Source organism: Diceros bicornis, chromosome 3, assembly GCF_020826845.1.
Source record: "Diceros bicornis minor isolate mBicDic1 chromosome 3, mDicBic1.mat.cur, whole genome shotgun sequence".
Taxonomy (NCBI): Eukaryota; Metazoa; Chordata; class Mammalia; order Perissodactyla; family Rhinocerotidae; genus Diceros; species Diceros bicornis.
The window spans coordinates 54,118,080-54,129,722 of NC_080742.1; the positions used below are offsets into that span (position 1 = coordinate 54,118,080).

Here is an 11,643-nt window from a genome sequence, read left to right on the forward strand (position 1 = left end):
GACCTTAGGAACTTAAGTTCTTAGTGTCTCAGTTACCTAATCTATAATAATAATAGTGCCTATTTCACAGAGCTTTTAGGAGGATTAAATGAGTTAATATTTATAAAGCAATTGGAACTGTGTCGGGTATACAGGAAGAGTTATGTAAATGATCATTAGATGAGATGGAACTCATTTTCTAGTGAGGGAGTCAGACAATAAACAAATAAATATGAAAATTATAGTCTAGCTGTGGGGACAAACACCAAGCAATTTACAATATAATCAAAACACACTCATTCCTGTCAGTGGCAAGCTAGGTTATGTGGTTGAATTCTGCTGAAAACAATTGGGGACCAAAACAACTTCAGTTTTGATAGACTCCTGGAGAAAAAGGGACAGAATTATAAGCATAGGACTCATCCAAAGAAGAGCAATTAATAGGAGATCCTACCCTTGTCAAGTGTAGGCCTCAAACGGCCAGGGTTTGGGCAGCCCAGAAGTAAACTATACCCATGCCCACCACCACAAGTCTGCATGGACACTTAAGTTACTTTGGAGCAGAAAAGATCTGAGCGGTAGGGAGGGAAATAACAAATGGACTTGTCTCCAGAGGGTATCACTATGGGCTTACATGAATCTCTTGTTTTTATTGTCCAAAAACCCTCAAGCCATGAACTTAGTGTAAAGTAGGCCAGTCTAGCAGTACCCCTAAGCTCTTGAAAATCCTTTCTAAAGTCACCTTTGTCTTAGGACTTAAATTTTCCTACAAATAATTTTTTTAAGGAAAATGAGGAGCATACAATAATATATAAGAATACCAAGAAACAAGATCCACAAAGGGAGTAGGAATGGGGAGTTAGGAAGAGTCAGCTGGTGTTGACAGAATTTCAGAGAGAGGCTGCACTGTACAAACCAGCCTTGCTTAGGTCAAGTAAACTGAAATGGTCAGTAATACTTTGTGACTATAATTTGTGGACGTCTAGATATGGATTCATGTTAACTTGATGAGGTGCGGATGAGATGCTATAAAAAGTGGATTCCCACTTCAGGCACGGGGGCAGTGCCCACTCTCTAAAAGTTTATAAACTAAATCCAACAACACTGGTGTGACTACACAGAAAGGAGAAAATAAATATTAAACTACCAGTACATTGGTGACTATGAAGGAAAAGGCCAAGGGAGACACATATCTAATTTTCAAAGGGAAGAGTCCATAAAAGAAGGGAATGAAGGAAGGGAAAGAAAAAGATGAAAGGAGTAAACGTGAAAATAGAGGGCAAGAAGAATAAAATGACAAATACCCAAACATTCACCAGGGTTATCCTTGGGTGAAAGGAATGTAAGTGATCTCTATTTTCCTCATTTTGACTAGCTATGTTTCTTAAATTTTCTCATTGTGTGCTTTCCTTTGCCCAGTTCCCACTATAAATGCCTTAAAGGAAGATAATCAATTTCTCAGCCTCCGATGCAATGCCAGGTTTGCTAGGATTGCAAATGCCAGGTTTAACATCTAAAGCTCTTATTTTAATTTCTACTATGTGAATCTTGCTCTCTAGGAATTCATTCTCTATTGCCTTTGAGAGTAATCATTTATTGCACTTAAAGGTTCACCTGAGAAAGAAGCAGTTTAATATAAAAAAGGAAAAGAAATAAAGTGTTCTTACTCAAACCAACAACAAACTTTTGAAAAATAAACAATGACAAGATAAAATATTATTAAGAAATGTAAGCATTGCCAATCCAAACACATCTAAATTCTGTAACATTAAAAGTCATCTGCTATTCACTGGATAGATAAATCAACCTTTAACTGCATCTACACTGTATGATGTCCAGCTCACCAGCATGGAAGTGTGGGTCCAGCCATGTCATCCCTACGCACCAACCATGGGATTCCTAAGTCAATAGTCACAGAACACAGTTATATGTAACACTTACCTTCTTTGGGTGAGGTTTGTGTGTTTTGGCTTTGGTTTGGGGTTTGTTTTGTTTTGCTTTGTTTTGTTTTTTGGTGAGGAAGATTAGCCCTGAGCTAACATCTGTTGCCAATCCTCCTCTATTTTCCTGAGGAAGATTGGCCCTGGGCTGACATCCGTGCCCATCCTCCTCCACTTTATACGTGGGACACCTGCCACAGCCTGGCTTGATAAGCGGTGTGCAGGTCTGCACCCAGGATCTGACCCTGCAAACCCCCGGCTGCCAAAGCAGAGCGTGCGAACTTAACCACTATGTCACAGGGCTGGCCCCCGGTTTTTTTTTTTTTTTTTTTTTTTGCATGGGGGTGGTTATACAAATTTTTATAGATTAAAACAGTTCTATATTCAAAATTTGGAGGAAAATAGCTCTTAATTGTTTTGTTTTAAAACTCTGTCCTTAAAAGTCAAATTACTGCGACGTCTCAGATAATCTGATGACCCTCACCTTTTGGACTTGTTCCTCCACGCACTGTGCATGTACCCTTATCTACTCACTCCCTTAACTCCAAGCCTTTTCAGTGAAAATGCCTTATTTTACAGATGAATTCCTTGCCTCTAAAAACTTTCCCATCACTTAAATATTTCACTAAATCCTCCTTCTTCCACGAAGAACTTTTCAGATTGGTTAGAAAAAAGGGACAACTCTACTTTTCTCCCTTTTGAACAATATCATCTTTTTATGCAACTGTAATAAACTGTATCAAAGAGGAATGTGTTTGGCTGCAAGTGACAGAAAACTGTGTTTAAATCTGTGGTTAAATCATAGGAATATATATTATCTCACCAAACTTAAATCTGGAGGTAGGTGATTCCAGGTTTCTTTCACGGGCTCATCAGTACCATCAAGGACCCAGACACTGCTCACACTCCCGCGCCATCATCCTTGGCTTAGTGGTTTTTATTCCCACGCCTCCTGCCTCAGTGTTGCAAGATGGCTGCTGCAGCGTCAGACATCACATCCTCACACTGCACTTAAATGTAAGAATCGAGGGTATAGCAAAAGGTGTCCTTCTCTCAGAAGGCTCTGTCCTTTATCCAGGGAAGAAACATTTCCAGAAGTCTTCCTTATGGCTCCATAAGTCAGAACTGGATCCCGTGGGTACCCATAGTTACAAGGAAAGCTGTGAAAATATCTCCTGTTTAAGCCTCTAGTTAGACTCAGGCTCCTCTTTTGTATGAATTAAATGAAATACAGTCCTGTTGATTCTACCTCCAAAATCTCTTTCACACATGTCTAATTCTCTTCACCTCCCCCTCTGCCACCATTCTACTGCAAGCCATCAAAATATCCCATCTGAACTACTCCAACACTTCCTAACAGGTTTCCCTGCAGCCCCACCTGTCCCCTCTACCATCTACTCTTTATAGCTACAGGGATATTTTGAATGCAGATCTTAGCATGTCATTCCCTCTTCAATGGATTCTGTTCAGAAATCCTACCATGACTGACAAGGTCCTGAATGGTCTGGTCACACCACCTTTCCAGATTCATCTCCTGCATGCCTTCAGCTCACTCTCTGTACCCAGATCACACTGGCCTTCTCTTTGCTCCTCAAAAATCCTAAGCTCCTTCACACCTCAAAGCTTTTACACATGCTATTCCTTCTGGAACGCTCACCCATTCCCCACCTCCCTAGTCCCTTCTGCCTAATTTCTCCTTCGTTTTCATGTCTCCATTGAAATGTTTTCACTGCATGCAAGGGTTATTTGTAAGGTGTTATCATTAAATCAATGAAACATAACAGAAATATTCCAAGTTGTTAAATATAAATGGGAGGGATGGAAGAGAATGCATTTTTCATTTCAGCGGTTAGTCGGTGTTCATTTATTAACAAAATGCTGCCCCTTTGTTAAATCACACACGATGAGGAGCTATTTGGCAGTATTAATTTTCTTTCCCTAAACATCTTCATTCTTTCATCTGTTTGATCAACAAACAGTGTAGCAACCCAGCTCCCCAACTTCCTAGTGGGGATGACACCTTTGACAAGGGCCCTCCTCCTTAGTCCAGTGTCTTCACCTGTAATGAGATGGCACTATGATGACTTGTCCCGTCCTCATAGTGGGTGGTCTGTCTTTTTTCAGTCCTGGTGCTATCACAGAACTTTTTCTCTCTAAAACTAATCCCAATAAATAGATGAAAATGCATCACTTTCAAATACACACTGTTGTGCATATCATTTTAAAATCCAAGAACGCCAACTAAGAAGTTAATATACAGTATTAATATTTTTATATCTCATGCATTGAAATACTCTATAAAAATTCCTTTCTGCTAATTCTATATTGTAAGTTATTTGAGGTAGACAGGACGTCTGTCACTACTTTTATACTTCAGAACGTCCTCAGAACAAAGACGCTCAGACTCAGTTGCTCTGTGCTCAGTCCTTCAGAGGAGTTATAGTTCTTTGACGGGCCGGCCCGGTGCTGTAGTGGTTAAGTTCTAGTGCTCTGCTTGAAAAAGAAGAGTAAACCGGAATATGAAGCAGGCTGCACCTCTGCCTTCATTACTGAAAATGCCCTATGTCGATACCTTTCTGTCCAACCAATAAAAAGCACCGATACGTGCCTGGGAGCAAACGCCTCCTGAACCTTGAAGCACTTCCCTGGTCCACTTCCTGCAGCGGCTCAGGGCTGGATTTGCACTCCCCGGGTGGGGCGTACATCCAGACCTGAGGGAAGGAAATTCACGTCCTCACTTAGTCGTGTTAAGAGCCCAAGACGGGCAGGTTGCGGTATAACGTGCTGGTTAAGACCGCGGGAGCTGAAGTCAGACCTCCTGGGTTCAAAGCCGGCTCTGCCACGTCCCAACCATGCAACCCTGGGTAACCATTTAACCTTTCAGTGCTAGGATCTCCATGCCTGTCAAGTGAGGGTAATAGCAGTACCTACCTCCTACGATTGCTGTGAGGAAAAAATGAGTTAATCCACGGAAAGCGCTTGGAACCGCGCCTGGCTGGCACATGGCAAACTTGTTAATATTATAGCCTTTCAACTACGGGCGCCGAAACTCCGCAACCTTTTGCCCGGGTACGAAATAGCTCATGTGAGTTACAAAACTTGGGGTCCCTAGAGCTAAGTGGCCATGCTTGGGCACCCGGAGAGGAAGGGGAAAAAAATCAGGGGAGAAGCAGAGGGAGAGCTGCGGCGACATTTATCTACCACAGCCCACCTCTGTCTCCCGGCTTCCCGTCTCTTCCAACGTTGCTTCTTCGAGAAGGAGTCGGATGGGTGAGCGGCGCAGCACAGCCTTTCTCCAATCAGACACCCCAAGGCTGGCGCCACGTATGCGACCTGATCCAATCTCGTCCCCGGGAGGGCGGGAACGCAAGTTCCTACCTACACCTGTGGCAGCGGTGGCCGCCTCCTGGGGGTTTTTTTCTTCCCGCTGTACTGGGGTTCTGGTTTCCTGAATCATTTGGCGAATAACCAGCAGGTGGGCAGATGCCTTCCCGCGCCGAGGACAGACGCGTAGGAAGGTTCAATGCACCGGAGTGAGCAGCCGGGGTCCCATCTCCCGGCAGTTCCGCGGCGGCGCTAGCAGGGCAGAGGGACGCGCCCGAGAATGAAAAGCTACTAACCGGGAGAGCCTGCCTGGGCATTCACCTGGGGCAGTGAGCTTCGCAGCCACTCGCCGCGGCGCCCTCCGGTTGGAGCCGACCGCGTTGCGAGCCCGGGGCTGCCGCCGCCGCTGCGGCGGGCAGAAGTTGGAGGCGCCAGGAGAGACCAGCAACAGCAATGCAATCAGCGTAGCGGGACTGCGGAGATTTCGGCAGGCCCACCTTCCAGAAAGAAGCCCGACCTCCCGAAGACCGCGCAGGGGGACGCCGCGCCCCCGCTTTCTAGGTTGTCCCAAGCGCACCCGCTCCGTACTCTCGGCGGCGAGTGCGGCGCGGAACCGCGGGGTCCTGGGAAGCCCGAGCAGGTGAGCAATCAGGGTGATCCTGCCAAGACGGAGCCCATTCCGGGGTGTCACCCTAGGGTGCTCCCCCGGCGCTCGAGGAGAAGTTGCGAACCTCAGGTGCTCTGCGTACATTTGCGTCATTTGCGATCTTTTCCTTGCGCAGCTCGTGCGAAAGCCCTTCCGTACACACAAAGTTGATTGTGGAGAAAAAAGTGTAGGGTAGAAGACAGAAAGCAGCATCAGGTCATCCCACCACTCCCACCAGTGAATAACTTGGGGTGCTTTTCCTATCTGTAAAGTAGAAGGAGCAGGATGTTTGCAAACTCAACTGCAAACTGTGCCTGAGGGTGTGGGTGCCTTTTGTACGGAAAGAACTTTTGGCCGTGTTTTCTTCTATTGTTTTGTAGTCGCAACCCGAGTGTGCCCTCGGGGCGTCCTGGGAGGACCCGGTGCGGCGGTCTCTGCGCGCCCCGGAGGCCACCGCGCCTCCTCGCGTAGGCGCTCAGACTTTCTCTCCCCGCGGTTCGGGGAGAAGAACCTCCAACACAAACACCGCTGAAGTTTCGTTCTCCTGCGCGCCGGCGACTCCCAGGAGCGCCGGGCGCGTGGGATGGGAAGGAGCCCAGCGGAAACCTGGGCAAGAGCCGCGGCGCAGGCGAATCCTACGCATTCTTGGAGTTAGTGGCGGGTAGACCCAGCACAGACAGTGGGCAGAGGAGTCTCGCTTCCGATATTAGTACCTTAAGTGCTAATACACAGCCTTTTCGCTCCTCAGAGTGCGGTTTTAAAAGCTGGGAAGAAGCAAACTGGAGTTCCTGGTTGCGCGTGCTCTCTCCTTTGGAGGAGGGAATTGCACAAGGAAAAGAACAAAAGCCTTTAATTTGTAACTAAAAATCTCTAGCGTTGAGTTGCCTAGTACAAACAGACTAGGTGCATATTTTAATACAGAGCTAAGGGAAGAGAACATTTGCCGTTTGGCCTCATCTAAGCCGTCGGCCGGGGGTAACTTCAAAGAGGCACAAGATTGGCCTCTGGGGAATGAAAGAAAGAGCAGGATGGCGGTTTTCAAGGGAAGTTAAATCTAGACATGCTTTTCTGAAAGTCACAAGGCAGAAGTTATGTCAAAATCAGAATTTAAAAGAAAGAAAACACCATGAGCTTGTCCCTCGCTCTCAATGGCATGTAAATTCCCTTGAAGAATCACATCGAAAAGGATCCTGGGACAGAAGTCTATGGAGCAAAAACCTTTGAGGGAAATTTCGGAACTGTTCGACAGAGGTCTAATATTCATTGTTCACCTATAGCGGGGACGCTCTTGCTTCGGGGCACCCTTCTCTCAGATGCTCATCCAAGGAGAGGTTGTTCTGGGTGGGGTGGGTCACCTTTGGGCGTCCGTCTACCATCAGGCAGAGTGACAGGACAGGCCATTTTGCCCCTCTGGCGCGGTTAATCCAGATGCCCTGGAACCTCCCTTGGGTGCCCCTCGCGCGCTGACCACTGCACTTCCCCTGGCGGTGAGGCAAAGGTTGAGACCGGGCAGTGCCAAGACTCAGGCTCGAGACCAGATGGTGGCGCCGTGGAGGCCACTGGGCTGCCTGCGTCCTCGGGGACACGGCGGTGCCCTCTGAGGGCTACGCGGCTCCGGGCGCTCGGATCCCGGCCAATCCCCAGCTAGGCGAAGCGAAGGGGAGGAAACGGGATTAGAGGGCACGGGACTTCGACAAACCCAGTAACCAAGTTTTGTTTTGTTCCCCAGCACAGGCCGCTGCCTCGGCTCCCACCCCGCAGCCTGCTTGCGAGAAGCCGGGGACAGGGCGGAGTGGACGCCGGGGACCACCTGGAGAGAGGGGCAGCTGCCGCGAGGCTCTTCCCGACCCGTGGCGCCCGGGCCCCTTGGCCGGACGGCCATGGCCGACAGCGGCACGGGCAGCTCGGGCCCCTGGTGGAAATCGCTAACGAACAGCAGGAAGAAAGGCAAGGAAGCCACGGTGGGAGCGCAGCCTCCTGCCCAGCCTGGCCCCGGGGAGCCTGCGCCGCCCACGCCGCCCAGCCCGGACTGGACTAGCGGCTCCCGGGAAAATCAGCACCCCAATCTCCTCGGGGGCGCCAGCGAGCCCCACAAGCCAGACAAGTTGTGCGGGGAGAAATCAGGCAACAGCCGCCGCAATTTGAAGATCTCGCGCTCGGGCCGCTTTAAGGAGAAGAGGAAAGTGCGCGCCACTCTGCTCCCCGAGGGAGTCAGGTCCCCGGAGGAGGCGGGCTTCCTTGGTGACCCCCACGACGACAAGCAATAGCCGTGGCGCTCCAGGACTGTCTCTCTTCCCACCTCCCCAACCCCCAGTGCTAAACCCGAGAATTGTGACCCGCCCCTGTACCATGTGTCTCATCCCACCAAATTCAGAACGTTCACACAAGGCCTCCACGATTTTATTTTCCTAAAAATTGAAGTGTCAGTTGAGTTTTCCGTGTTTCATGACTCGAGGATGTATTAAATATTTATTCGTGGTAAGGGAAGATACCTGCCACAGAGGAAGTTGGCATAAGTATTTTGTTCTAAAAGCTTCTGTGGCCCCCAGCCCTTGTGTCACCTACAGAAGTGAGAAGGGTACTTCTCTAAGAGATGGTAGCTCAGTTGGAACTCTGCAGCCTCTCAAATGAGGAAGGCCTGCTCTGCTTCAGGACTTGCTCTTGGAAAGCAAACCAGGATGCTGTTTTTAATGCCTGAGAAACGCACTTTAGAAGTCCTTCTGCAGACTTACACCTTAAGTGAAGGGATGGGAGAGAGCAAGCATTAAGTAGAAGCATTTCAAGTAGGGCAAGATTGCTTTTAATGTTGAACTACACAACTGTACTGCCTGTTTTAACGTGGACTATTAAAATTGCTGCACTGTAAGACTTAAGGCGACTTTTGTATTTTTTCCATTGCAAGACTGAAGCGCATCATACTTAAAAGCATGCAAAATCCAAGGTGACAGAGTTAATCATTTGCCACACAACATAATACTCTTGGAAAGCTGCAGGGAGGGGAACATTTCTAGAAACTAGCAACAGCCAGACTGGAACCAGTTAGCCGGATGTCCCTATTTACTAATCAAATTCGAGAAAGGGAGAGAGAGATACCAATTCATTATTCCTAAACTCTCTTTTTATTTCAGTGCATCTTCATAAAATAGAATGTCACAATGCTAGTAATAATTCTTTTCAGTATCCATTGTTAATCTTACTAACAGTTATCTGAAAACACTTACTCGAACAGATGGACTGAACTCTTAGTTTGTGCAAAGCCGGTGTTTTTCCCATCTCTTTGCTTCAAAAGCTTATTTTTTTAGTTTGAGGTATGCATTTATCTAGTTTCAAAGGCTTTAGACTCCAACCTGAAGATTCTTAACAAAAATCTACCTGCTTGCTTTTGTTATGAGCTTCAAGTAAAAGAGTAAACGAATACCACTTGCTTTCAACAAATTACAAGAGAGTTATTGTAGTGGTTAAGATCCACTGGGATCTTTTCCCACTGCAATTCAGTTCATTTATAAACATTGAGAAATGCATAGCAGGGAAATTACAATGATCAAAGTGTATATATTTTTTTAGATAATTACAAGCAAGAACTTGATTGATGCTTCTGAATTTGTTATACAGAGAGAGGCAGCTTTTTGTTTCTTTCAAATTAGTAATTTATAAAATAGCAAGGATGTTGATTGTCTAAAGAGATTTAACAAAGAAACTTGATGAAAATGGCTATAATGGATTTCAATTAGCGAATCAAGCTTGAGTACCAGCAAATTAATAGAGTTTACCATTTGGTACATGAGTTTCCACATACCAAAGACTCACTCCAAAGAAAATTGTTTACATGAGGATTATGAACATCTTACATTAAAAGAGAAAATATGTGAGCTTTTAAAAAAAAATCATAAAAAGGCTTTTTTGTTGTGTATTTAGAACTGGGAAGTATGTCACCAAAGTCTCATCAGGGTGAGCTTCCCGGATAAGGAAGACTTTGCATCAGTTTTAGGGGGGCCCACCATCTCCAGACTTCAGTGAAGAGAGAGTTGGGAACTTGGACTTGAGAAGAGGTTTATGGTACAGGAGGTGACTGTGGGCTGGCAGAGCAATGGGAGTGAATAGAGCAGAAGCTGTCGAATAAGGCTCTGGAACACCTTCATAAAGTATTTTAATTTCACTCTGTAAAAAGTAGTCAAAATTAAAATGGATAACTATCCAAAATACTTTTCCTCTTCCAGGAAAAGTATTAGGACTGGACCCATTTATAAAATTAAGCCTGCAATTGCATAATTTTAAAATCTTATATGACCTCTTCCATAGTTTTATTGTTTTAAAGAATTTTTTCTTAAGGATTCCTTTAGACTCACAAAACATTGGCATTTTCCCAGCTTCTGTGTCTAGTTTTGGATCCCATCCAAGTCTATAATTGCTGCAGATAATCAATAGCAGACATATAGTGGTGGAACTTATTAACATACCCCACTGTTCTGGAAGAACTTAAAACTGTGCTAATGGTGGTTATGACAGTGAGTTCACAATCCACAGTTGAGGTTTGTAATTACATAGTTTTAAAGCAGTCCTAATTATGCAATGGGAGGAACACACTGATTTAATCCCAACTCAGTGAAATCAGAAACCAAGCAAAATTGGTGGAATAAAAAGATCGTGAGATGAGATAATTTGACAAAGTGTCTTGTGGAGATTTATATGTTTTACAGATGATTAATTACATTCCCATAACATTATACAGATTTGAAAATTTTTTAAACCTCAAGATAATTTATGGTAAATAAGGGGAAAATGTTGAGTTAAATTTGGAGTTAATTAGGTTACAGAGTTTTGTTTTCTTTAAACCCCTTACACATGAAATTTCACTCACAAGTTGGGAAACCATTAAAGAAATTTTAATACCATGCTTCCAAATGATACAAGAAAAAGGGACAAAAATCTAGTGGTGTGTTTGCTAAATAGTTTTGTAACCATGATAATTATATGCACAGGGTAGTTTTTGCCTCAGTGACTCTCCCTGCAAAGTCAGTGGCCGGGCAGTGACTCATATTACAGGTCACCTGAACGTCCCTTTGTGTTCCTGCTTCTATTGTTCATCACATTCTGACTTGCATTTCAAGAGCAGAGGCTGTATTTTGCATATGCATTTCAGACACTCTGCTTCACTATAACATTTGGCAATATCTATTTGGCTTTGAAACATAGTGTGAACTCAGCAACGCTGATCTTGTCGAGTCCTTAGAAGGGAACTATAAACCTAATGAACAGTAGCATTGGCTAAAGCTTTGTCAGAAATAGTTCTTCTCCTGAGATTCACAGAAGAAAATTTTGGCACCTTGAAATAAATAAATAATAAAAATGAGCAGAAAGAATTCCAAATACAAGGTGTACCAGAAAGGCATAAGTAAAAGAAGGAGACATTAATATCAGTGACCACAAGGGAACTTTTATGAAGAAAAGAGAGAGAGAATATTATTTTTCCCTGGCTGAGAAGTGTCAGCCAGACTAGAAACAAAGACACAAAAAGCTAGTTTGATAGATGCAGTAAGGGAAACCGATCTTTGAAAAGTCTATTTTATTTGTGGAGCATATTATTGTAATTATACAGAAATTTAGGAGATTCTTTCTTGGGATAAGCTTGAGTTTATCTCCATGATAAGTAGAAAGTGGGACCAGAGATATTTTATACCCTTGGGGTGTCCACATACAAATATCTAGAATAGAAACAAGTGCGCAGCCCAGGGCAAACTTTGTCACTGATAAACT

At 45.0% G+C, this 11,643-nt stretch overlaps 1 protein-coding gene across 1 annotated transcript; it reads left to right on the plus strand.

Annotated features, from left to right (window-relative positions):
* The first annotated feature begins 5,540 nt into the window (after nt 1–5,540).
* PRR15 (proline rich 15) lies at nt 5,541–8,749 on the plus strand. Its single transcript, XM_058568940.1, has 2 exons — nt 5,541–5,883; nt 7,619–8,749. The coding sequence occupies exon 2, from the start codon at nt 7,770–7,772 to the stop codon at nt 8,154–8,156; it is 387 nt and encodes a 128-aa protein (XP_058424923.1). The 5' UTR covers nt 5,541–5,883; nt 7,619–7,769; the 3' UTR covers nt 8,157–8,749.
* The last annotated feature ends 2,894 nt before the right edge of the window (nt 8,750–11,643 follow it).